The sequence below is a fragment of the Haliotis rufescens genome, unplaced genomic scaffold (assembly GCF_023055435.1).
Source record: "Haliotis rufescens isolate VD_foot unplaced genomic scaffold, xgHalRufe1.0.p SCAF_5, whole genome shotgun sequence".
NCBI classification, from domain to species: Eukaryota; Metazoa; Mollusca; class Gastropoda; order Lepetellida; family Haliotidae; genus Haliotis; species Haliotis rufescens.
This window is the reverse complement of record NW_025964223.1, coordinates 41,991,428-42,018,788: the sequence shown is the minus strand read 5'-3', so window position 1 is coordinate 42,018,788 and position 27,361 is coordinate 41,991,428. Positions and strand designations below refer to the sequence as shown.

The following is a 27,361-nucleotide window of genomic DNA, read 5'->3' as shown; positions in this document are numbered from 1 at the left end:
AGTGTTCTTGCTTTAATGTTAAGCAAGGGCCGAACTACATTTGGATTCAATGATTCACTCCCCATTCCTTATTAAGCCAGAGCACGCACCAGTATCGGTGACACCATCGTATTTGTCCTCATGACTGTCCTTATCTGGATATGATTATCCCCGTGTCCCCAGCATTATAATTTTCAAACCTGTTGTAAGCTGGGCAGGTCTGTCCTAATGTCAGTGTCTTTACAACCCATAACTGGCTCAAGAATGACTTGGTTATACGTAATTCTTCTTCTAATAGTCGATAATGCAAATTAACAATGACTCGTATGTAGCTGACGATGAATCTGCTCAGACCATCATGGCGATGGTGCATAGTAAGGAATCGACCTATGTATGAACACTTTTTTATTACAATTAGGAACGACGTTTCGGTGTAGGTTCTAACATTGCTACTAATTGTAATAAAGAAGTTGTTCATCCATACATGTATATAAACTCTTTTTTTAATTTTTTTTTAAAGTTACCCTCACATCATTTGTTTTAACAATTCTAAGATATAGATATATTATGATAAAGAAATCGAAGTAAATTGGAGGAAAAATAATACACAGTTTCGTAAAAAGTATTTTAGAAAGATGTTTTAGAATAATGTAATTTTGATAAAAGAAATACAAATTACCTGCTTCCATACAAGATTTTGGAACAACTAGTCCTCCATACTTTTTATTTCCATGAAAGGCCTGGGGTAAGGAAATTCAATTAATTTTACAAATATTTTGTATAACTTGGCCATTTCTATTTATATAAATTATGATTCTATACATATATGCTTAAACAATCATGATTTTATTATCCAGTTTGAAGGAAAGTGTTCATAATTTATACTTTTCAACAGGGGCAAACGTGATCTAGAAAGGTTTGACTTAGGTGAGATTTAACGTTATATATATAACACTGGATAGGTATATACTTTATTATGTTATTCTGTGTATACTCACCAAGGAAAACAGTTGCAGAAGATGAAAATCTTCCAAAACGTTGACATTTTCTTCTGTAGAATGTTGACGTGCGCTTTTGCCCTTTGTTGGTATGGAGCTCCGTTTGGGCTAACGGCCATCTCGATTTTGGTCAATAATTTCAAGTCTTGATTTTTATATGTTCCACTTAAAATATTAATCATGTACATTTTAAGTATGTTTAATACTAATATAAGTTATTCCATGCTAAAAACGCAAAATGAAAACTTTTGCAATTTGTCCTAGGTTTAACACTTTATTGCCTGGACTCCTTTTCAGGACAGGAGGGAAGGTTACATTCAGGGTGTTGTTGATTGAATGGTTTACCTGCTGAGTATTTGAATTGAATAACAATATTTTAGCTTTTGAACTGTGATACAGAAAGTGCTGCTTAAAATTAAAGTTTAATAACTAGACTAATTATAAGTGCAGATCTATTCTTCGTCATATATGTGTGTCCATAAGTGTTATTTGTAATTGTCTGGTTTAGATTCACGAATGGCATAACTAAAATTGAATAACACCACATGATGCACACACAAAATTGTTTGGTTTTACTTCACTGTGTATTTCAGCTCTATCATAGTGATGTGCAAAACAAGGTCATCTGAAAGAGTCGTTCACTCTAAGCAACTAAATTCGTGGTGAGATATTGTGCAGTCAGTCTTGAAACTGTATATCCTTTAGGAGGACATCTTGTCAAACAGTCTTGTGAATAGCTTTTTGTCACTGAACCCTCATGCTCTAAGCAGGAAAGAGACGACGGTATCAGCGTTTTTCTTATTTCTAGCTCAGACGGGTAAATCAGTGGAAGGGGATTGTCTACTGGACCCTTATTAACACAGTTTAATTGTTTTCATACAGTGTACCACTGTCGAAACAATAAATGACGTTGGTACTGTTTGATATCAAATGTATACATAATATTCACACGTGTTTGCATTACGTTTCCTAACCATATGTTGTCACTTCCTTGTGCAAATGGTTTTAGTCTAATGGAAACGTTGGCGGGATATAGTTGATATGGGATTATATAAAATCACCGTTTCATCACTCCGGCATCGATAAATGCAGTAACACGTCACAGAACAGAGTGTCAGTTAGCTGAAACAAAAGTGGACCTACTTGAGGACACGCATCAATAGATTTCATCAACTGTCTGTGAGTGGCATTATAGCTCAATACGGATTTTGAAGGCAGATTTAACCTGATTTACATATATCATTACTAGGGCTGCACGGTATTACCGGTATACCGCAATATGAAAATGAAACAATTACGTATCGCGATACGTTTGTGATGTACCGGTATATTGACAATGATTTTGTGTTTTCAAATTTAATTTGCTTAGGCCTAATTATTATTACTCTCTCAACACCGTAGGCCCGTATACCGGCCAAGAAGCATCAAGTCCCCAGACACAGTAGGCCGGTAGACCGGCCAAGCTGTAGTCACGTCAAAATATTCATTACAATGGAAAGATACAGACTGAGTACATAATTGAGAAGAAAAAGTAAAACGTCATTACGTCATGTAGCCGGGATATTGCTGAGTGCAGCATTAAACAAAAAATAAACAAACACTGCACGCGTTCTGTGCATGCAGCATTTGCGAATTACAAACAAACAGCAGGCAAATATACAATACCCCCGCAGAATTAGAGAATTAGGACAATATTGTATTTTAATATATTATTAACGAGAGTATTAACTTATTAACTGTATTAAGTGATGCTTATGGTATATTTTTTAGACACACAGGTCAAATGCTCTAGCAGAGGAACAGAAATATCTAGCAGATAAACAAAAATAATAACTTACGTCTTACAAAGATATGTTGCTGAAATAGACCTTGTTATTTAACATCTATACCATTAAGCAATTCAGTGGTTCAATTTGTAATGACGGTTGTCCATACTTCATCAAACATGACCATAACGGTATTAATTACAATTAAACACTGTTCTCCTAAGACAAAGATATGTACAGTTATATTCATTGATAAAGTTGAATTTTTCAGCAGCTTATTTCTCATGCCAAAATCAATAACGTTTCGTTTCCAATATAATTTTTTCTCCTATCACTAGCGTAGATACATTGAAACTTTAACAGATCGCCGAGGATTAATAGTACACAAAAAATGTTCTTCAGGTAAGTGTTGCTTTAAAAGGATTTATGTAGAGTATACCCATGAACATATAACTTTAACGACAGGCCAATGATATCCTGTTAACGAACTTCGACCTCATCTCTCGCTATCGTTGTTGTGCCCCAGTTTATCACGGTCATCAAATATACATAAGTTCGAAAGTCTATTTTCACCTCGAGTCACTGAGACATTGCAGTTAATAGGAATACGACGTGAACTGTATGAATATCAGTGTGATGAGCATGACACTCGTTTTCTGATTAAGGTCCCATCGAGTTTTTGCTTTTACTAACACAACGCTGTTGCACGCAGGATGGCGGCAACAACAATGAAGGATGCAGCATGTATGGAAATAGACCGGTATGCGGCTGACCTTAATGAAATCAGTCAGACCATATGGGAAAAACCTGAACTTTATTATGAGGAGATAAATGCTCACCAAGTACTGACTGATTTTCTTGAGAAGCATGGATTTAAGGTTGAGAGGAATTACAAATTGAATACAGCGTTCAGGGCAGTGTTTGGTCAAGATGGAATAGGTCCTCATGTGGCCGTACTGTGTGAATATGATGCCCTGCCAGAGATCGGACACGCTTGTGGTCACAACTTGATAGCTGAAGTGGGCGTGGCAGCGGGTCTTGGAGTGAAGGCGGCACTACAGGCTACAGGAAAGGGAGGGAAGGTCAGTTGTACTGATATCACGCAGTGTTGACTCTCAGGGAATCATGTGTGGTATCATTTGTTGTAGAAATGGGAGGTTAAATGAGGTGTAGCGTCATGTTCGAGATATTGTGGCTTGTATGGAGACGTGATCTGACATCTGCAAAACCAGATATTGTTTTAATTAACACCATGAGTCTTAATATTATTCGGTAAAAACATTTTGCAACAATGTATGTTTTTGTGTGCCAAGCAATTTTTTCCTAAAGGTCATTAAGCATTTTTCAAGCGTTTTCTGGGACAATTTCTTTTTTCCTTACAATAGCAGCCCTTCCTCCCCTCGCCTTCAATGATCGTGGGTTCGATTCCACAATCTGTCCTGAATAAGATACATGATTCAAACGTCTGATCATGAGACTTCCATCACTTTGCAGTATGTCGGTGTAAGTGGGTTTCTCCAAATTTTAAACGTCTAAGACTTTCATTACCTTGAGTTTTCCTCCCTCGCCAAGCGGACGCGCCTGACACACTAGAAACTGAGATAATATTCAAAGCAGACAGTTTAAATGAAATGCTTCTGATTGGACCTGCTAAATTGCGAAATGTCCATTTCTTTAAGTTAACTGTTCTGGGCACTCCAGCTGAAGAGGATGGTGGTGGTAAACTCGATCTCATCAACGCTAACGTCTTTAACGATGTTGATGTTGCGATGATGGCGCATCCTTCGCCATATGTAACCGCATGTCCTTTGTTTCTGGCCGTCGTAAGGTAAGATATATACACTATTGATATAATCTATCATTAATCATTATGATTACACTGTAGTTAAAATGACACTTGACATAAAACTGTGTACGTGGCTGTTCATATCTTGACAATTGTCATGTTTCAGTCCACTTTCCCTTTATGTCCAGCAGCTCCAGCACTTGGTGTCTACATTTCACAACTTTTGAGGTACAATCGAGCATTCCTTCAATTCGAAGATTTCAAAGAGTGTCTTACAACTCTTGCTCAGAAGTTGTTTGATCAAGGTTACAATAATCAAGGCCTCGAAAGTAAAGCTTTCAAAACGTATCAAGGTAGACATGTGGAGGACATTTCCAAATTTGGCACATCAGTGACAACAATGATGTCCGATGCAATTCCAATTTTAACTTGTTTCATATGTTCCAGTGTTTTTTCAGGTGATCAATTGACTTTATTTATCATTATGAGTGAGTGAGTGAGTTGGATGTAACGCCGCGTTTAACAGTATTCCAGTTGTATCGCGGCGTGTCAGCTTAATGTGGGAGGAAAGCCCGAAGTGATGCAGGTCTCAGACGTTTTCCACTTAGGTGAAACCCACGAGCACGGGTATGGTGCTGACAAACCTAGAAACATAATCGGGTCGAACCGGGATTCGAACCCACAATCATAGGTTTCTGGCGTGCCCAAGGGATGCAACTTTGCACAGCGAATCGCGGCGCCGTAGACGACTGGGCCACCAGTGCCCCTTTATCATTATGATGTCGCCACACTCAAAATGACACGAAATGGCATAAATTGTATATGTGGCTGTTCATATCTTGATCCATGTCATTCATACTAATATTTCTTCCACAAACATTTTACCAGGTAAAATATACTACTCATAACATATATCTTTCATATTACTATTGTTATGCTCTCTTGGTATGACAGATCAACTATAGTCACATAAAAGAATCTGGTGGCCCTGAACGTTTTTGAGTAGCATAGGATCTTTGTTTCAACAGCTGCACCATCAAGTTCCATGGCAAGTCGTCTCACGCTGCGGGATTTCCCTGGAACGGCATCAACGCTCTTGACGCCGCCGTTTTGTGCTACCAGAACATCTCCTGCCTCAGACAACAGATGAGACCTGACTGGAGAGTGCATGGTAAAGGTGGTTGACAAGTAACCCTTGCAAAAAAAAACCACACAAGTGATACTTGTATGTATATAATCATTCACCCATGCTTGCCGTAAAAGGTGACTATGCTTGTTGTAAAAGGCGACTAACGGGATCGGATGGTCAGGCTCGCTGACTTGGTTGATGCATGTCATCGAACCCAATTGCGTCGATCGATGCTCATGATATTCATCACTGGAGTGTCTGGTCTAGACTCGATTTTTTACAGACCGCCGTCATATAGCTGGAATATTGCTGAGAGCGGCGTTAAACAACAAACTAAATAATTCAAATAACCAAAATATGGTAATCGATTGCTCAAAATAGACACATATCATTGAATTGGACCAGGTTCCATATGGCACACATGGAAGAGTAGATTCTCAAGGTGAAGGTCATCTGTTCTCAATATCTTGTATGGCCACGATTGACTGGCACTGTCGTTCCTTGGAAGCAATGAGATTTCTGATTGTGGCCCGGGGAATGTTCACCCAGTCTGCTTGTTGTGTTTTTGCCAACTCTCGGAGGTTGTGTTGTTGCTGACGTGCTCGCAGTCGTTGATTCAGTGCATCCCATACATTTTCGATTGGGTTTAAATCTGGAGACCTGGTGGGCCACAGCAGGACCTGGATATTGTGATTCCTGAAAAAGGCTATTGTCAGTCTTGCCGTGTGAGGTCGGGCGTTGTCTTTGGGAGTTCTCGAAGAATACAACGTGACTTGTACTAAACACAACTTGTCTCCATCGCAGTTGTGGGCATAATCTGTAACTTTGACATCATTGACGTGGCAGTCGACGATGCAGGTCCGTCAAAATGACACCTCGAACTGGTCGCCTAACGGAATACCTTCATCGCGGAAAGTCTTTTGCTGTCTGGGCAAAACATCCTACGCAATCATGGCATTGCCTTTGGTGGCTCTTTCACGTAAGTGGCGTAGCCGTATGAATCTGTCATGTGCTCTGGGAGTGATACGTGGTCGACCGGATACGGTTCCAGAGTCTTGTAGTGGTACTTGGTACTACGTTGGAAACCTTGCTAAATCTGAATATGATTCTCCTGTTTTCAGTTGCTGTTATTGTTGTAAATATCCCGTGCCTCTGGGTCTCACCAAAGTGACATACTGTGATATAACTGAAATACTCATGAAAGCAGCGATGAATATATCTCTCTTTAGATGGCGTTGTTGCGTTGGGCTGCCGTCGTCGTGGCATGTTTTCGTTGTTCACTCGCTGTAGGACTGATGGCATGAAAATGAAAACCCCACGTTTTTACAGCCAAACAAGTGATGTTGCACGTGCAGGACATGTTGGTGTGTTTCGGCGCCAGGCGCCATCTGTTCACCAATTTCCTGCAGTACCTCATTCTTTCCACACAAATTAATCCCAATCCATGCAAAAACGACCAATTCATTTTTGGTATTAATTTAGTATGGATGTCGGCAACACTAAGATATTTACGATTTTACTACTTTTACGATTCATTTTTTTGCAGGGAATAGTTCTCTGGCCAATCAATGGAAATGACGAACTACATTTTTTTTTACTATTTTATTCATAATACCCCCTTCGCCTGTTGCGACGCAATGTCCATTTAACTACATCATTTGTGAGTACAGGAATCATAAAGAAAGGAGGTGTGAAGGCAAACGTCATTCCTGAGGTCTCAGAACTCGCATACTCCCTGAGGACACCTACAGACAAAGAGCTGAACGTTCTGAAGGAGAAAGTGTCCAAGTGTATAGAGGCTGCTGCTTCGGCCACAGGATGCACGGTCAGTATCTAGAAGAACCATTCCTGGGTGTATCGGCAGCAGCTCACAAAATGTTAAGATAATTTAATATTTACATCTGACTGATTGTTTACTGTCTAATCTGCAAAATGTAAACAGGATTTATGTCCGGTAAAAAGAGAGTATCGTGAGTGTGGGGCAGAAGTCTGACAATTTTTAATCTATATATGAGGTAGAAATTTATTTCAGTTTGTAAAATTTTTAATGGTAATTGTCTTGTAGAATCCATAAACGCGTCTGCAGAGAAAGATTCGTGTAATTAGAGTGGTAAACATGCAAAATCACAATCAACAATCTTTTTCAAGGCATGTAAACAATTCGGACAAGACAAACTAGAGGTTAATGTTATGACCAACGTTTGAAACCCTTAGTTTACGATGCAACGCATTTACCCACGTTACTGAAGTGTAACTCCCTAATCCAATGTACAGACAATAGAGTGTTGGAAATCTTTACACCTAGACATTTATAAAATACCTCCTGACAAAATAAAGAACAGTGATAAACCCGTTTATAAAAAATCAACTTTCATGATACTCATTCATAGAATAGCTGTCGATCTCTAGTATAGTCATGACAATAACTTACTGTGTCGCTCTGAGAGAAAAAACAGATGATACATATACACCTTAGTACGATACCCTCGAGTTACAGAAAAAGCACTTAGATAATGATGCAATTAAGGGTATATAAAGTGTCAGTTATCCAAATGTTTAGTCAGCACATGTAACCATGACACGCAGGAGGCTGTCAGGGTACTCCGTTGGACATGGCATGCATGACACAGTTATGTGATATAGAGCCATGAGGCGTCAACTTGGCTATAACCATGCTGTCATCAGCAGACTCGTAAGACAACACCAACAGACACGTGATGGAAAGGACCGTCCACGACCAGGGCCACCCCGAAAGACAACTGTACGGGAAGACAGAGCTCTGAAAGAACAATGGCTTCCCAACAGTCATCTGTTCACCAGAACTGTCCAAAACTGGATACAATCATTTGTTTTGAAGTCGCGGAGGGTCATCAGACGTCCCTTGTTAACTGCGCATTAGATCCGATTGGTTTGATGTAGGGCTGGGACGAGTCAAAATGTACTACCCGGGTACCCAACCCCATACTATCCGACCCTACCCGGGTACCCACTGTAGGTCTCAAGAGAAAGGTATAAAATGTCTGTTGGATTTTTTTTACCATAGCCTTGGCAAAACGAATTTAGATACAAGTATTAAACAATCTGATCATGCATAAACTGAAGTTGACTTAATTTATATCTATATTCAACCATATGAAAAGTCAGAAAGAGTGAGTGCATTGTCAGAAATCATTAGAGACCTGTTGTGTAACCACTGATCTGTACTGTATAGAGTGTTTGTCATTAAACAATATATCACGTGACTAACCACGGGTCCGGGTAGTACTGTGGGTCCTACAGTCCTACTCAGTACCCACCCGACCCGGGTACCCGAGTTACCCGTCCCAGCCCTAGTTTAGTGTATGGCTCGATGTCATGGGAATCTGTATACTTGGCGACGGTTCCATTGGTCTGATGAAAGCAGATTCTTGCTGCACGGCACAGTTGGGCGGATGCGGGTTTGGAGACACAGAAACACTCCTTATTCCCCTAGGAACATTGCATCAACAGTCCCGTATGCTGGAGGCTCCGCCATGGTGTGGGGAGTAATATCTCAGGACTGTAATCTGCACAAGGCACGAGTACGAGGCAATCTTATCGGTGATAGTCACACACAGGACATCCTGAATCCTGTTGTTGTGCCACATTTTGACGGTCATGCTCTTGCCACTCGACCTGTGTTTGTGTGGCGACAACGCTAACTGCTGTGACTGCATTTATGCTATTGATACTTTGCCAAGCTATTGACATGTTGAGGACATTTTGGACGTTAGCTGCAGGCAATGGACCCACCAGTATAGAATGTGTGCAGCTTTAGAGGCTGCATAGCATCGGGAGTGGCAGCAGTTAACTCGTGATCGTATCAGAAGACTCACTAGAGGAAACAGGATGGGTTGAATCTGTCATCAAGGCTCAGGGCGTTTACACTTGTTACTAATTTTCAGGATTTTTGTAAGATAACAATTAACTTTTTTGTACAGCAATGGTCGCTCATACCAGATCATGGAACTTTCGAGATCCATACTTTTCGTGGTTATCAAGTTTTGCTCAATTACAGTACTATCGCAACTGTGTTATAAGTGCAATGAAAATATTGAACATTCTCTGTTGTTTCATTAGTGAAGAGTCTCATCTTACACAAGACATGTTATTCTCCACTATAGCTCAGGCCTTAAGCCAATGATACCTTGTTGTTGTACAGCTATGGCCCGGACAACCAGTGGGGTGCTTAATTAATTTCTAGGTGAATATCATGAACCGGGTGGCCATCCTACAGAATACACGTAAATCAATAACTCTGTTACAACTGAGGGAGGTCAATCGTCTGTGCTTACAAAATCGGTATCCAACTTATTTATATTATTAATCATACTTAAACACATTAATCTACATGCATGCATAAATAAAAAAAAGTGAGTGGCGAGTCTAAAACATAATTGGAAAGGTGAAGAGTAGTAGTATTTCGTTACTTAAATGGAATAAATGTTTACTGGATAAAATCTACGATTTCTCTTACTCTGAACGCAGAGAGTATTAAAACATATACATACACATGCTTACCTATGTTATCAAGTCGAAAAGTGATGTTCATGTTTCGAATGTCACAGGTTGAATACGAGTTCGACCCAAAGGAATACTCCAACGTTGTAACCAACAGGACTCTGGCCAATGCCTTTGTTGCTAATGCTAAGGTTATTGGAGTTGAGTTTACCCAGCAGGAAAAGCTGAAAGGTGTGTGCATAGGTTCCACAGACATGGGAAACGTGTCCTACGTCGTACCTAGTATCCACCCTATCTACTACGTCGGGGTTAAGGACTGTCTCAACCACACAAGGGAGTTCACAGCGGCTGCTGGTGAGATTAAATCATTATAAACAAACACAACGACGAAAAAATACTGTTGAGAGTACTATATGAGTCTTGTGATCTGACAAACTTCTAAAATATGATGTCAGGAAGAGAATTCGACACAATTGTAAACCAACAGGCGAAAGATCACTAAAACTGAGCAAAAGAGATTCAGCATGGCCTCCACACTGTTGGCATTTAAAGATCATGAACATTTTGGGTGATTTCTTAAGGGATATGTTGATGATATCTTGCACCATGATGAGCCCAAATGGTCTCAGACATTAACTTGTTTTATAAATGAAAAACAGGTTAGCCATATTTAATTGCTTCATAGTGATATTGGATAATAAAATAAATATTGCCTAGTGGTTTTGATTTCAAACATAAGAAATGTGGCTGTAAGATGATGAGCATAACTACGAAGGGTGTACTGCATATCCCAAACAGTGTCTCGCTGCAAATATTTACTCACTCCATCACTTACTTACCCCCGTACAGTGTGTTTTTAGCACATTAGTAAATGTCCATGCTTAAAGGCTGCATTTGAACCAAATACACAACCGGGCAGCACGTTTCTTCAGTTATCAAAGTGTCTTTGTACTCTTTGGTGATGACTTATGAGCAAAATTGGCTACCACGTTGTCATGAAGTATCTCGAACTGAAGGACGATCTCCAAATGCCACTCGTGAGGAAATGGTGTCCACCTTAGAGGAGGATGATCTTAGAGCCTCAAAAATGAGCCGCGATCAGGCAGACCTTCAACTGCCACTACTGATAAAAATGTTGATAAAATGCATTTTATAATTTTGGAGGATTGACTACTCTCCACAAGTCATCTCACAGGAGATAATGGAGAACATTCTCAGGAAAGAAATGGGAATATTAAAGGTTTAAGCACGCTGGGTTCCAAGGCTACTGACTGATTTTGTTGAGATATTCGTAACTATAGATGAGTCTTGGGTTCACCACTATCAACCAGAGATTAAACAGCAGTCAAACCAGCGGAAACAGTCCAACGTCTACTCTGTAAAGGGCAAATATAGTTCCATCAGCTGGCAAGACGATGGCATTGGTTTTCTGGGATTCTAAAGGAATTCTACAGGTGGACTACTTCAAAGGTTAGACTATTAAAGGCCAAAGTTATGATAATCTGTGTGAGCACTGCATGACAATATGAAGGCTAAACGTCCAAGACAACTCACTGATGCTGTGTTGCTCCTCCGAACGTCTGTTGCCTTGAATTCATTGGACATCAACCGTATTTGCCAGATTTGGAATCGCCATATGCCCACCTCTTCCGATACTTGAAGTGCAATCTGCCTGGGACTCATAATGCAAAAGATGATACCGTCATTCTGCTGTTGATGTGATGAGGTGAGGTGAAATGGGGTTAAACGTCAAGATTATTGCACTTTTATAGCGATGTGCAGGCATGTGTATGAGTGTGGCCACCTTGTACTAGTCTGAACTAATGCTGATGTTATAGTGCTTGCCCACTGAGATACCATGCCAGATACTCTGAACCTACCAGTCCTTGTTTTAGCCCATTAATGCCGAGCGCAAGGTAGGGTAACAGCAAGTACAATATTTTATAGTCTTTTGGTATGACGTAGCCGGGGGACGAACGCTCTGCCACTAGACCACATAGGCCGTCTCTGCTGAGGAGGACTTCTTACACCACCTAGCCTTCTACACTTGTGCGATTCAGTCACTCCAGCATAATAAGCAGAAGTGTGTGGACCTCGGAGGGGATTTTGTTAAAATGTGATTGGCTTGTAACTCCATAAACGCAGTCCATCATGGTTAAGCTCTGAACCTTTCAGCAACCTATCTTGCGTTAGATATTTCTTTGTGTAGATTTCCTTCTAAAATCGGCTTCAGTTCATTGCTTTCATATCAACAGACGCTGAAATGACATTTCTATGTGTTGAACATGATTTTTTCCAGGTTCACCTGAAGCACAGCCCTACACGTTGGACATCGGTAAGGCCCTGGCCATGACTGCTGTTGATGTCTACACATCACAAGATATCCAGGCAGAGATCTATGAGGACTTTAGCAGGGATATGAACTATTAGCTTAAGAACTATTTTGCAGTTGTATGTGTGTTCCATATACTATTTAAAATAAGTTAAAGAACACCCTAGTTTTATCATATGACTACAGTAAATCTGTCATGGCCGGTAGGTATTGCAACACACACCCTTCTTAGTGTGGGCGTTCTTTAACTTGTTTTGAGTCGCTGTCATCAAATCCGTTCTGTACCAAAAGTGCTTTTAGCTTACATCTGTCAAATAGTGATTTCCCCCGAATGCGTCATCGTCACCTTGAATGCAAGTACAATTTATTCCAGTGTGATATCAACAGTCACTAACGACGGATGCTACTGTTCAAAAGGGCATAACTATTGAAATCCTTGTTCACAGAATGTATGAACAGCTAGTGTCATCTTAAAATCTAAAATAGCATATCGTTTATTTTGTCGATAGTCTATCCTTATAAGTCGTTATAAAAGGTACAAATGTGCATTCTAATGTGTCACTTTTGTTTTTACTTAACACACCAATATGCATTGTATACTGAACGGCAAAAGAAACGTCACCCAGAGTAACATTGCATGAAAAGTTGTCATTTAAATATCTGGGTATTTTTTGTCAATGTTTCTAAAATTTAACATAACCTTGTCCGAAAAAAATTAAATTTGATGATAAAAAAAACATGCAGATGACAATAAAAGCGATCGCCAAAATGCATCACGGCAACGGCCATGGTAACCCGATGAACGTGAGTTCCGTGCCAAGTCAAATGCACATGCGTTCCCCCATTACTTGTCGACAGACCATGGGGACACAACAGCGACACATTAGTGCATACACCGTGCGTCGACGATTGACACCTCCAATGTCACAGGCCACACCGAGGACCCGTTCTGACACCACGTCATCGCCGGGATCGTCGTCTTCGTCTTCAATGGGCAACACAGCACTAGCATTGGCGCCAACAGCAGTGGAGAAGAGTCCTCTTCTCAGACAAGAACCGTTACTGCATCTCAACAGCTGATGGCAGAGAGAGAGTCTGGCGACGCCGTGGGAAACGTTATTCGGATACTTGTGCTGTTGAGAGAGACTAGGTGGAGTGGTCCGAGCATCATGGTGTGGGGTGGAATTGATCTTGCACAGAGGGTCGGCTCGGTGGTCTTCCAGAACATCGGTCCAGGAAGAGGCAATGTTGTTACAGCAGCTCGGTACATTGATTGAGCAGCAAGAGACTTCCTGGCATCAGATGGCATCAGAATCTTGCAGTAGCCTGCCCTCAGTCCTGATTTAAATCCCATTAAGCACATGTGGGACGATATTCAAAGATGGCTGAATGACGTCCGGCCAAGGCCGACAACTGCAGCTGAACTGCGTCAGGTGTTCCTCAGAATGTGGGCTCAAGTGCCTATGGCCTTCATCAACCGCCTCATCCGTTCCATGTATCGACGTTGCACGGCGGGACACACGAGATACGTGGCGGACACACGAGATACTGACTTGCGATGCCATTTTCTCAGAGACTAGTGCTGTGTTTCACTTTAAGAACATTTGACACTTTATTTTCAACCTTGATGATAGGTTTTGCCAAGTCTCATATTTTTAATATGTCTTAAATAGTTTTACACTGTTTGGACAAATAAGGTTTCTCATATATCTACCCATGGTAATGTTTCTTTTGCGGTTCAGTATATATACAGCTAGACGTTTAATTAATTTACAATCATTTGTAGAGATAATGATATGAAATTTTTGTTCGGTCGGATTTGCACAATATTGCCTTTGGAAGTGATCCACCTATAACTTATAACCGGGGCAAACTAACAACAAATGATACTCGTCCTCCACATACCCAGCATGACAAAAACAACATAATCTTCTGTCACGTGGGATATTATCTCCCAGTTTCAACACATAGCTGATGCGAAAGAAAATGCCATTTAGTCTTTGTAAATTAGTTGAAGGTGGAATATCACATGGATTTATTGCTTTAATGATAATTGGGAAATTGTTACTTCTACAAAGGTCATTGTGGACTGACAATTCAATTTCATTGGGTAGGTAAGAATCGGTACGAGACGAGAGTAGGTGCAATTGCAGGATATAGCTCTATGTAAGTGTTGGGATCATTAAATATGCACAGGTCATTATTAGAGATGTATTTTACCTTTTGAGTTAAACAAGTGTTTTGGCATCAGCAAAACTAAATATTCCCTCTGAATTTAATTTGATTGATCTCCATTTGATGTTTCCAGAAAGGGCATTCTTTAGAGAAGCATGAGTGATTTCCTGTGCAGTTGATGCAATTTTTAAAGTTCTCACTGCATTGAGCCCATGTAACAGACAATGTGCAAGTATTGACACCATGGCCGTATTTTTCGGCATTTGAAGCATCTCAAATGGTTCAGAATGTAGACGTCTCCATTAATATTGTAATAGCCACCTTTAATTAGTGAGTAAGTGAGTGAGTGAGTGAGTGAGTGAGTGTTGCCTTAAACCATATCAGCAATATTCCAGTGGTTTGAAAAACAAACAAAAAATGATAAGAAGATTATTAAACTTTCAGTCAATTATCACAGTAAACGGTAAAAACAGACATTCAAAATTTGAATCGGGTGTTTATGTTAAACTGCGTCGACTTGTATGATTACCTCATTCAAATGCAGAGTCAGGGCTATCATTTTAAGCAAGTCACGGTGCCCTTGTTGTATGCGGGGTCAGTACAGATGCATACTAATCGACAAAGTCGTGTCACTTTAAGCAGGAGTCTTATGATCGCCACGTTACTCAGAACAAACAGCGCACTGGTCATACAAGATGACGGCAAAACCACTGAAAGATGCAGCTTGCGTAGAAATTGACAGGTATGCAGATGAATTGAACAAAGTCAGTCATGCCATATGGGAAAAGCCTGAGCTTAATTTTGAGGAGATAAATGCTCACAAGGTACTGACCGATTTTCTTGAGAAACATGGATTTGAGGTTGAAAGGAATTACAAACTGGATACAGGGTTCAGGGCAGTGTTTGGTCAAGATGGGACAGGTCCTCATGTGGCCGTACTGTGTGAATATGATGCCCTGCCGGAGATCGGACACGCTTGTGGCCACAACCTGATTGCTGAAGTGGGCGTGGCAGCGGGCCTTGGGGTGAAGGCGGCGTTACAGGCTACAGGAACGGGAGGAAAGGTCAGTTTGTACTTGTATAATACCACTGTGTGGCTTCCCTCCCATGTAAAGCTGTGATCACACAGCTGAACCTGACATTGAGTGATTTCGTTGAGTCACTGCTAACTATATATCTATGACTAATTGTGTATTGGGTGGATATTATATCACGATTTTATTTAGTTTTACATTATGTTAACATAATATAATAAATATATGCCCACTGATCATGATACATAATAATATATAAGATAATTGTCACTATTTCAGAATGTTCACAAATACAATCCAACCTCGTTGTGTCAAACTCCTTAGGACGTGAAAAAAATCGAGTTATCTGGGGGCCGAGACGTTAGTAGAATTATGTGCTTAATTGCAAAACATGGGACTCCCAAATGAGGTCGAGACAACCAAGTTCGACACAACAAGGATCGACTGTACAAATATCTATGAACGAAAGCAGTGTGCATACATTTCTTTGCTCATAAATTGTAAGGGTGGCCAGATATTATACATGCCTTATAAAGAAGATAATCTTGCTACCCTGTGGGGAACTGTATAACGATGTAGAACACTATCTGAAACAATGAAAATGGTAACACATATTCGCCCAATTGCAATGCGCTGATTGGAAAGCAGTACACGTTTCTGTTATCAAACAAACAATTCACGCAAGAGATACATATATCACTAAGGATGAATGCGTTGACCCTAGACTGATGTGGGATTTCCTGATACCCTTGACAGGTCAAGGTCAAGGTGTTATATCTATACCTTGCAGCTTGAAGGTTGATAGATTATATCAACGATCATGCATACCACTTACGAAATGTAAGGCTCGGTGTAGATGTAGGTAATGTGACACGGAGTTTAACGTTAGTGAGTGAGTTGGGTTTAACGCCGCTTTTAACATTATTCCAGTTATATCACGGCGTGTCAGCTTAATGTGTGAGGAAAGCCCGAAGTGATGCAGGTCTCTGACGTTTACCACTTCGGTGAAACCCACGAGCACGGGTATGGTGCTGACAAACCTAGAAACATAATCGGAGCGAACCGGGATTCGAACCCACAATCATAGGTTTCTGGCGTGCCCAAGAGACACAACTCTGCATAGCGAATCGCGGCGCCTTAGACGACTGGGCCACCCGTGCTTCCTTAACGTTATAGAGATGTTTGCACTTATGCAACGGCGTTCATGCATCAACCAACGTTGTTGGTGTGATGTATGTATATACATGTGTGTGTGTGCGTGCGTGCGTGCGTACGTGCGTGCGTACGTGCGTGCGTGTGTGTGTGTGTGTGTGTGTGTGTGGTTTCTTTGTATGTTTTTACTTATTAATTAATAGCTATTACATTGTACATAAGCACGCACCGATTATGGATAGGCATAGTTATCATAACTTCATGTCAGCGTGATGAGATCTGATTAGTTTACATAACCTTACCAAATTTAATTTGTATGCCGCCTAGTAGGGAAATACTTTTCTGAGCGGGAGGATAAATCACTTATACACCGCCCCCGCACGTTTTTTCCGAGTCAATGAAAGTCACCTATTTTAGCACCTCAGCTCAATCGAACAGCTGATTTTTATCAATTTTGATTTTGTCTTAATTCTTTTACAATGACATAATAAAACATATCGGGTACCATCGGCTATCAACGTTCCCCGTTAGTTTTTATACCACTAACCTAATACGTGACGCATAAAACCACATGTACCCCGTGATCCTGCTACAACATATATTATATAATTATAAGTTCGGCTCAAATATATATAGACATATTGTCAAATACACAAGGTATATGTACAACATATAAAAAGACATATTTCGCTAAACGTGTACATGTATGTAAACTTTCACTGAGAAATGTGTCAAATTGATACTGCGAAGTGAATCGAATGACTTGGGCTGGGTCTCGGGTACTTTTTAGGCAATTTAAATGAATCTTTGACACCCTTTGTTGTGAATGGATCAAAGCAATGAAACTCCCGACACCTATAGTTGGTACATGTGCAGATAAAATAAATAAATAAATGCTAGTGGTTAATGTGCATATCAATAAGTAACCTAAATGGTTAGTCCAATAGCCTTGGGGTGATAAGATACTGTATGCACGAGTGTATATGTCTTTGTTGTGAATGGATCAAAGCAATGAGTGAGTTTTGGCTTTACGCCGCTTTTAGCAATATTCCAGCAATATCACGGCGGGGGACACCAGAAATGGGCTTCACACATTGTAGCCATGTCAGGAATCGAACCCGGGTCTTCGGCGTGACGTCAAAGCAATGAAACTCCCGACACCTATAGTGGGTATAGATAAAATAAATAAATAAATGCTAGTGGTTACTGTGCATATCAATAACTAACCTAAATGGTTAGTCCAATAGCCTTTTGGTGATAAAATAATGTATGCACGAGTGTATTTGTCTTGTGTTTCAGCTAACTGTTCTCGGCACTCCCGCAGAAGAGGGAGGAGGTGGCAAAATTGATTTCATCAACGCCAAAGTCTTTGATGATGTTGATATTGCGATGATGGCGCACCCGTCGCCTATGGCAACAGCGTTCCCTTACTGCCTGTCCGCAATAGGGTAAGATATACAACTTCGGCAGCAACATCATGACTCTACCATCATCGCAAGACCGCCTCCTTGATCTAGTTGCAAAGCGTCTACCCAGGGAGCGTAAAGTCTTGAACGCGACGTTTTACTCCATTATCGCTCATAAGGGGGCACTGGTGGCCCAGTCGTCTAAGGCGCCGCGATTCGCTGTGCAGAGTTGCGTCCCTTGGGCACGCCAGAAACCTATGATCGTGGGTTCGAATCCCGGTTGGTCCCGATTATGTTTCTAGGTTTGTCAGCACCATACCCTAGCTCGTGGGTTTCACCGAATCGGTAAACGTCTGAGACCTGCATCACTTCGGGCTTTCCTCCCACATTAAGCTGACACGTCGCTATATAACTGGAATACTGTTAAAAGCGGCGTTAAACCCAACTCACTCACTCACTCACTCAACGCTCATAATGATTCTTATAATTTGTAGTTTAATGTGTTTAATTGGGGAGCTTGTGGTGTCAATTATCAATTCGGGCTGAAATTATCAATTCCACAAAATAATAGCATGTATAATGTAATGTAATTCGGCATTTTAAAGAGCGGTTCACTATCCTATCTTTACCTGCGTCACTTTGGCTTTCATACCATATTAAGCAGACACGATTTAAACGTGAAATACTGTGTATCGAATATGTATATGGTTTAGATGCAATATCAAGTTCCACGGCAAGGCATCTCACGCTGCGGGATTTCCCTGGAACGGCATCAACGCTCTTGACGCCGCCGTCCTGTGCTACCAGAACATCTCCTGCCTCAGACAACAGATGAAGCCTGACTGGAGAGTGCATGGTACGTAGTTTCAGTCAGTTCTGGTGAGGTGAGGTGAGGTGAGGTGAGGTGAGGTGAGGTGAGGTGAGGTGAAAATGGGTTTAACGTCGCGTCCAGGATTATTGCACTTATATAGCGACGTGCATGCACGTGTGTGTGTGTGTGTGGCTGCTTGTACTAGTCCGGACTGACGCCGATTTATAGTGCTAGCTCACTGAGATACCATGCCGCAGTTTAACATGAATACCCCACTCAGACACAGTATACTGACTCTGAGCCGACCAGTCCTTGTTGTAGCCCCTTAATGCCGAGCGCCAGGCAGGGTTACAACAAGTACCATCTTTTAACGTCTTTTGGTATGACGCGGCCGGGGATCGAATCCCGGACCTTCCGCTCTACCACTAGACCACGGAGGCGGTCGTCAGTTCTGGACATAAGAACCTATCGGAATGAGGCTAAAGTGAATTGCCAATGTGATAAACCTTTCAAACATACAAATGTGTCACTTCGGTCATTCTTCTCAAATCAATCTGACAAGCCGTGATATAAACTATTCCTAATGTACATAGCTGGATGAGTCCCAACCAATTCTGCAACCAATTCTGAATATGTTAACATATGAATACAGGCATAGCATTGTATATATACTTATTGTATGTTCAGAGCAGTGTGTCTATGGGTCCAGAAGAAATGTGCCATGCATTTGGGGAGAGGGGGGGTTGGATGGCGGGGGGTGTTACATAAAATAGGGTGCCTGAAGGTTAAAGCGTTCGCTCGTCACGCCGAGGACCAAGGTTCGATTCCCGACACGGGTACAATGCGTGAAGCCCATTTCTGGTGTCCCCCGTCTTGATATTTCCGGTATATTGCTAAAAGCGGCATAAAACCAAACTCACTCACTCACTCATCCTGAGACCAATCCTACCAGCCCACCTATCTATAATAAATTACCCAATCTTTGACGAAGGGCCACAAACGTATGTCTTTGTAATATTCATTATGCTCTGATCTGTGAACTGACATCTAACGTTGGTTAAGGAATCATCAATAATGGCGGGGCCAAGCCCAACATCATACCTGAGTTGACGCAACTGGAGTACATCTTGAGGGCACCCACTGACGCTGAGCTGAACGTTCTGAAGGAGAAAGTGTCCAAGTGTATAGAGGCTGCTGCTTCAGCCACAGGGTGCACGGTCAGTATATGCCATGACCTTAACAAGGTGTAGCTTACAAGATGTCAACATTGTTAAATGTGAGCCTCTGGCAGAGTGTGTAGAGATTGTCCAGTCGGTGTTGTTGAAAATGTTAACAGGGTGGCAGGCCAGTATCTGGAAGCATGTTATAATTAACAGGGCGTCTTGTGAGTATGTATGAGGATGTTAAGAGAGTCTGTATATCTGGAAGCATGTTAACAGGGCGTCTTGTGAGTATGTAGTGGGGTGTTAAGAGAGAATGTGATAAGTATCTGGCAGCATGTAAACAGGGCCTGGGATGAGTATCTGGTAGTGTGTTAACCGGGAGTCCAAAGACTGTCAGAATCCGAACATAATCTCTGATGAGTATCTGGTAGGGTGTCAACAGGGTCTGATGAGTAGGACAGGTTTCCAGCAACATGTTAACAGTCTCTTATCAGCATGTGGCAGTATTTTAACAGGGTGTCCAGCCTGTATATGTCAGGATGCAGGGTCCGTAACAGTCAGAAACTAATAAATATTTTCCTTGACATCAATACGGTAACCAATCAGTGTAGTATATGGAGAAAATCTGAAAATGTTATTTGCGCACTGTTGATTCACATGTAGTTCCATGTACACTTGTGATCTGATTCAGGCGGAGTACCAGTATAATCCACGAGGGAATTACGCCAACGTTGTTACCAACAAGACGCTGGCCAATGCCTTTGTCGATAATGCTGAGGGTCTTGGTGTTGAGTTCACGCCGCAGGAAAAACTGGCAGGAACAGCTATGGGTTCCACAGACATGGGAAACGTGTCCTACGTCGTACCTAGTATCCACCCCATGTACGACGTCGGGGTTGAGGGCTGTCTCAACCACACAAGGGAGTTCACAGCTGCTGCTGGTGAGATATAACGAAATTATACCTGTTTTTCTTTTAAAATTCATGCATAATACATAAAGTTCATGATCACAATATACACAGCTTCAACAGTGGAGAAGAGGACGGCCACGTGAAGGCGAAAATGGCGTTCAGGCGTAAAAACTGTTATGCTGTCACAAATCCTGGACAGATCCTAATTAAATAACGTGAAAAATCAAATTCCTCTTTTTGGCACTCACTTTGACAACTATATCTGGAAATCGTTGTTTCTTCAAATACAGCACAATATCAATGACGTAGGATTTTTGGCTATTTATCCGTGAGAAAGAATCGCTACGACCCATCACTGGGAACAAAGGAATACGCCATACACGGTTAAGGAATTGATCAAATGATTGTTCACTCCAACAGAGATAATAAATTGTTAGTCGCCACACTCTAGGTGACAGCATATGGATCGATCCGCTTTGATTGGGCCCAGTATATTTACTTGAAGTACATCATGACGTTCCACTATTCATCGCTTTTTTGTTGTGACTAAATATTTAGGGACTTTAATGCAATACATATTGGAAAATCCTCAAGCTGAAACATAGGTGAACAACTACTCATCTTTTCAAAGGTTCGCCTGAAGCACAGCGCAACACACTGGACATGGGAAAGGCTCTCGCCATGACAGCCATTGACGTGTTCACATCACCGGATATGTTATCCAAGATCAAGGAAGATTTTAACAAATATTTTCAAAGTGAATAAGCATTTCCAAACTGAAATACCCATCGCAGCAAATAGAAAATGTGGTCACAGCATGTTCACTGTAAAAAACGATGACAAAGTAGACACAATGGATAGCACTTAGCATCTCCTACGTAGGACTAGGTATCTTTTACGTAGGAGATAGGAAGTCCTACGTAGGCGATACTAAGTCCTACGTAGGAGATAGTAAGTCCTACGTTGGAGGTACTTAGTCAAAAAATATTCACCGTGGCCCTGCTACGTTTCCGTAAATACCAACACACATGTATCCGTATGAATACGTTTAAAATGAACGTTGATTGCTCATGTTCAATGCCTCCCTCGGCCAAATAATAAAACATACAAAATCCCTTTATTGGTGACGAGGAGTTGTATCTAGAGCAACCTAGCCTACATGTTGTATTCATATAACCAATGAAGAACGAGTCGTGGCTACAACGTGATGGTCTTGCATAATTATGATGAATTGTGCTATGATGTGTGCTGTAATTTACATGAATATGAACTGGAGTGAAATGATTGTTTGTAACAAAGCCTACATATATAGTTATCCTTGTTTGTTCTATATACATCCCCATGGAGGCTCCCCATACCATGATAACAGCACATTTACTTACACTGAATTGGACGTTATTCAACACTGCAGTTATTGTGAAGTTTTATGTTCTGGTGTCGAGCGATATCTATAATTTCTCCTATACAGTCAAACCCCGTTGTGTCGAACTCGGCGAACCGGGAAGAAAGTTCGAGGAATCAGGTGACGTTTATGCTGAATGTGGATACTGGCGAGTTTTGAGACAACCGGGAGTTCGACACATCCAAGTTCGATATAACAAGGTTCGACTGTACTTCATATATCAAATCCAATATCTAAACAGAAATAATAATAGTAGAAATAAATCACATTGCCATGATGAATTCCGTCAATTTAGAAATTAACAGATCCTCAGAAGACAGTGGAAAGTATAATAACCATGAACACAGATTAAAGGATTAAAAAACATCAACATAACTTCATTATATAAACGGTAGTTATGTTATCTTTAACAACTCCATGGAGGCTTGTGCAGTGTTCGCCGATGGGATTTCCGACTTGCTGACAGATTCACTGATTCACTCGGAATGGACACTGCCACTAAATGCCATGACACACGAAGCAATTTATGTTTGGCAACATCGGTATTGAGACACCTAAGGTCTGCGACAGAAATATATGTCCCGCCAAGGAAACGCCACTATCGTCACCCTTCCAACCCAACATGGCGAGAGAGAATGAATATTTGACAATGTGGTGAAGAAGAAGACGGGTGTTTGCAGCTATAATTTTGGTACTGGGATTAGACGTGGGGTGGGAAGGAAAAGATGGCAAAACAGCTAAATATCATGTGATTTATGGCCACAGTGACTGCGTCGATCTTTGTCCTTACAAGAGAAAGCGTAATAATTAAAATATTATGATCATAATCTGCATACCTCCAAAGAAACTATCCTCGTTGAGAATTCATGATTCAAAATCATGTTAGATGGTGAAAGATTCCGGTATGCCATGTTTAGAAACATTTTATAGTTATTTCAAAATCCTAAATGACAATGTGTCAATGTATAACGGCCTCTGACTACGAGTTTCACATAGATTTTACTCACTGCAGTGAAAGACTCCAAATCGACAAGAAAACTTAATGGAAGAGGCCATAAAGAGCTAAAAGGAGAAAGGTATTATCACAGCAGTGGTATTATTAAATCAATAAAATAGGAAAAGGTGACACAAAAACGATAACTTATTTACTCTTAGAATTTGCCTTAGAGAACCTTTCACTGGCATTTTGAAAAAAAAACAATAGATGTATAATAATGAGTTCTTAAGTTCAAATATACTCTTAAAAAGTAAGGGATACGTGGAAATAACGTCAAAATTTGTAAGATATATTATTTTGTAAGTAATAGTTGTATGATTATAATATGTGAACATATTGTAACCGGAAGTGAAGTATGAAAGTTATGACCGCCAACAATTTTGTAGGAATATAAAAGTAAGATAGGAATTTCACATTTGACGTTTTTGGACGTTAGTGAGTATTAGCGAGATCTGAGGGTGTTTGTCCCACTCCTCTTGGAGCGCCTGGCCAACTTCAGCAACGTGGTCGGCGGCCTATGACATTGACACACATATCTCGCCATCTTGTATTTTGTCCCGATAGAACTGTCAAAATACACTTCCTTGCACAATATGGATGTTCGCAACCACACCACACCACACCATAACTGACCCACCGCCATGAGGTCCCATGTTGATATTTACGTTCATTTCGACGTCGCCAGATACGACCAAGCCTATTAAGGAAGTGCAAAGTGACTCGTGACTCATCTGAACGCATGACACGTGACCAGCGACGATTATCCAAGTTTCGACGTTGTGTACACCATTGATGTCTGTTGGCAAAATGACGAAAATGTAAGGGGCGGAACAACACGTTGCCTTCGAGCATGGAGATGAGCTGCATGTAGACGGTTTCAAATCGTCTACTCCAGCAGCCTGATGGAAGTTTGCAGCAACTTGATTTGCCGTTTAAGCTCGATTTCGTAGGGCCTGGTTTCGGAACAATCAATCCTTTACTCTTGTCGCTGACCTGGGACGCCCTAGAAAATCGGCATAGAACAAGCAGCCACATGGGACTGGCCAGAATTAACCAACCATAAATTTGAAATAAAGGGAAACATATATATACACTGTATCTCTCTCTCTCTCTCATCAATGCACAGTTACCGTGTTAAAACAAATTAATCTGTCTAAAAATGGGAGCGTCATAAACTAGTTGAATTAAGTTTAAATGAATCATGATACTTGTAGAGACACCTTTATGTATTTGCAAAAGTTTTAAGTTTTAAGAGGTCAGGGCAAATGAAATTATTCTCGCCAACGGGCCAAACCTTTTCGCCTATGGGCGAGATATTTTAATAATGCTATTAATTATTTCAATTAAATTATAATCGAATTGTGTGTCTTAATACACATTTATTTATCTGCATAACAAAAACATTTGAAGCAAATAAAATATTTTCGATCATGCGCGACATAATTTTTTTTTTTTTAAAGAGTTTTCGAAATAATTTTCTTTATTCTTCTTCCTTATCACATACCCATGAAAATAGCATGCTGAATTTTTAAAAATCCGTTTGTGCGAGACTTGCCACAACTTGGAGGGGTTCTTGACAAATAGGTTTCCAGTACTAAAATACTTGGCAAATAGATTTCTGCCTTTAAATATGAAACGACACAACCCTTTCCATATTCATAAGAAATATCTGTCAAAAGCATGGTCGACGGTACGATTCCGACCATCTCATGAGCATGCGTCCTTGAATCACCATTAAATATGAACATCTAGTGAAAAGTCATCTTAGATAGGTCAAAGACTTGCTTATGTTCAAAAATAAGAATATCAACACCTCTCAAATATTATTTTTGCACATTTTAGCATTACCTATACATTTATTTAATTGAATCCCTAACACGCAGTTGTAGAACTGAACACAGTCTAATTTCCATGATATGAGACCGGCTCTTTATTCGAATAGATAGAACGTCCTCCCAGAGAGCAGAAAGCCGGTGGTTTGATTCCCTGGCACTGTCATACCGAAATACGTTAAAAAACGGCATTTGTTGTTACCCTGCCTGAAATTAAAGGGATAACACCTCGGAGTCAGTATATTGTGTCTGAATGGGGTATATATGTTAAGTTGCGGCATGATAGCCCACAATAAAACCGACATTATCGCAGGCTGCCACATGGAGACACACACACACACACACACACACACACACACACACACACACACACACACACACACACACACACACACACACACACACACACACACACACACACACACACATACACACACACAATAGTAGTATATAGTGCACTTATGCCCGGTTTTTTTATTTGCAGCCCTCCCATTGGCTGATTTCTGCCCGTCATATATTGCAGCCCTCTCATTGGCTGATTCCTACCGCAGGGTCCCCCTCCCCCACCCCCCAACCCAGAGTAAGGACATATATTTCTGTCCTCTCATTGGCTGATTTCTACCCGCAGGGTCCCCTCCCCCACCCAGGGGTCCCACCCCTCTTTCCCACCCCACTTTCCCACCCATTTTGATTTTGAGCGCTGTTATGTAACTTATTCATAATTAAACCAAGTGAATGCTATTCTAGACTTAGTGTATACAATAACAATAAAAAAGAAGTTCTAAAATTACAAAGTGAAATTCTCAAGCTGAAAAAAAAAAGAAATAGAGAAAGGATATCTTAATTGAAAGCGTCTCAGCAAAATGTTAAAAGTTTTCTTTTGGGAGATTTGGTGGTTCCATAAGGAACCTGTGCGTACACTGTACACGTGGATGTTGACGACGTCTTAGATCGTCGTGGATGGTGAGCCAAATACGGTCTTCAGGTAGACGCAGTTGGGGGAATGTCTTCTATGTTCTTGTAAGATTTTGTCTTCATATTTCCAATTGTACAATTGTCGGCAGTGACCAGACTAAACGTATGTCGAGTTGAAAACCGTACAGTTTTGGACGTGAGAATGTTTCTGGCCGGTAAGGCCACCATTAAAGGAATAACAATGACCATGGAAGAATGGACAACGATGCTACAATTGCTACCTTTGATAAAGACTGAACTCGGATTGTTTAACGTTACTGGAAAGTGTAGACCTTCCATAATAGGCGAGACAACGTATAATATGTCGTGAATAGATACTGTCTTTATACTTAAGCTTTCCGAATGTCGTATTTAAGCACGTTTATGTATTAAGAAATATGATACCGTTTTCATTACCTTCGATAGCCGCGAACATTTTGAAACTGTCACTTCTAAACAATAGTTATGACACCGTGCGTGAGCGACATTGACGCTGACCGCATCGCCCTTGTTAACGGGTTAATCACCAGAGGCTGTTGCGCAGCAGCTGGTATTACGGATCGCTGACGCTGAATACGTCTGACCGATCCGTTGACGGGAGCTATTCACACCCAATTATATCGAATGTACCAACATGTCATGCTTTTTATCAACCGTTTAACCTGTAGGCGTGGCCAATAAACCAGAAAATAGTAGCATATACGTTTTTAACGCTTTTTATTCCAATACCAAGAGTGTACGATATCATCGTTTATAGTACAATCATCGGTGAAACTGTTTCAAATACCACTCATGGAGTTGTGTCGACACCGATAATATAGAAAATACAGACAATAGTAACCGCAAACAACGCTATCGTAACATTGAAGCTTTCTACTAGAAAATATGTACACACGTCTACCGTATAGATATTTCAAACTATTGAATTCAGCACACATAAGCGAATTATTCAAACCGAATGAAACAAAACTTTCTACGGTATCCTTATTCGGTACGTAAAAGCAAATCCAGTGTAATCCCGAATGAGAAGCTGGCGCAGTGTTCACGATATAGGC

General features: G+C 40.8%; 2 protein-coding genes across 2 annotated transcripts; both read left to right on the top strand.

Annotated features, from left to right (window-relative positions):
- Positions 1 to 3,280: 3,280 nt before the first annotated feature.
- LOC124110303 (peptidase M20 domain-containing protein 2-like) lies at positions 3,281 to 13,015 on the top strand. The gene is made up of 6 exons (XM_046469551.2): positions 3,281 to 3,825; positions 4,423 to 4,571; positions 5,558 to 5,700; positions 7,329 to 7,483; positions 10,245 to 10,491; positions 12,437 to 13,015. The coding sequence occupies exons 1-6, from the start codon at positions 3,457 to 3,459 to the stop codon at positions 12,565 to 12,567; spliced, it is 1,194 nt and encodes a 397-aa protein (XP_046325507.2). The 5' UTR covers positions 3,281 to 3,456; the 3' UTR covers positions 12,568 to 13,015.
- Positions 13,016 to 14,274: 1,259 nt separating this feature from the next.
- LOC124110301 (peptidase M20 domain-containing protein 2-like) lies at positions 14,275 to 22,912 on the top strand. Its single transcript, XM_046469548.2, has 6 exons — positions 14,275 to 15,708; positions 18,130 to 18,278; positions 18,950 to 19,092; positions 20,110 to 20,264; positions 20,902 to 21,151; positions 21,753 to 22,912. Exons 1-6 carry the CDS (start codon positions 15,340 to 15,342, stop codon positions 21,884 to 21,886), a joined length of 1,200 nt encoding a protein of 399 aa, XP_046325504.1. The 5' UTR covers positions 14,275 to 15,339; the 3' UTR covers positions 21,887 to 22,912.
- The last annotated feature ends 4,449 nt before the right edge of the window (positions 22,913 to 27,361 follow it).

Coding starts and splice junctions, on each gene's coding strand:
- LOC124110303 (XM_046469551.2), top strand. CDS start 3,457: ATGGCGGCAACAACAATGAAGGATGCAGCATGTATGGAAATAGACCGG. Junction 3,826..4,422: donor CTACAGGAAAGGGAGGGAAG/GTCAGTTGTACT, acceptor CATTTCTTTAAG/TTAACTGTTCTGGGCACTCC. Junction 7,484..10,244: donor CTTCGGCCACAGGATGCACG/GTCAGTATCTAG, acceptor CGAATGTCACAG/GTTGAATACGAGTTCGACCC.
- LOC124110301 (XM_046469548.2), top strand. CDS start 15,340: ATGACGGCAAAACCACTGAAAGATGCAGCTTGCGTAGAAATTGACAGG. Junction 15,709..18,129: donor CTACAGGAACGGGAGGAAAG/GTCAGTTTGTAC, acceptor CTTGTGTTTCAG/CTAACTGTTCTCGGCACTCC. Junction 19,093..20,109: donor GCCTGACTGGAGAGTGCATG/GTACGTAGTTTC, acceptor ACGTTGGTTAAG/GAATCATCAATAATGGCGGG.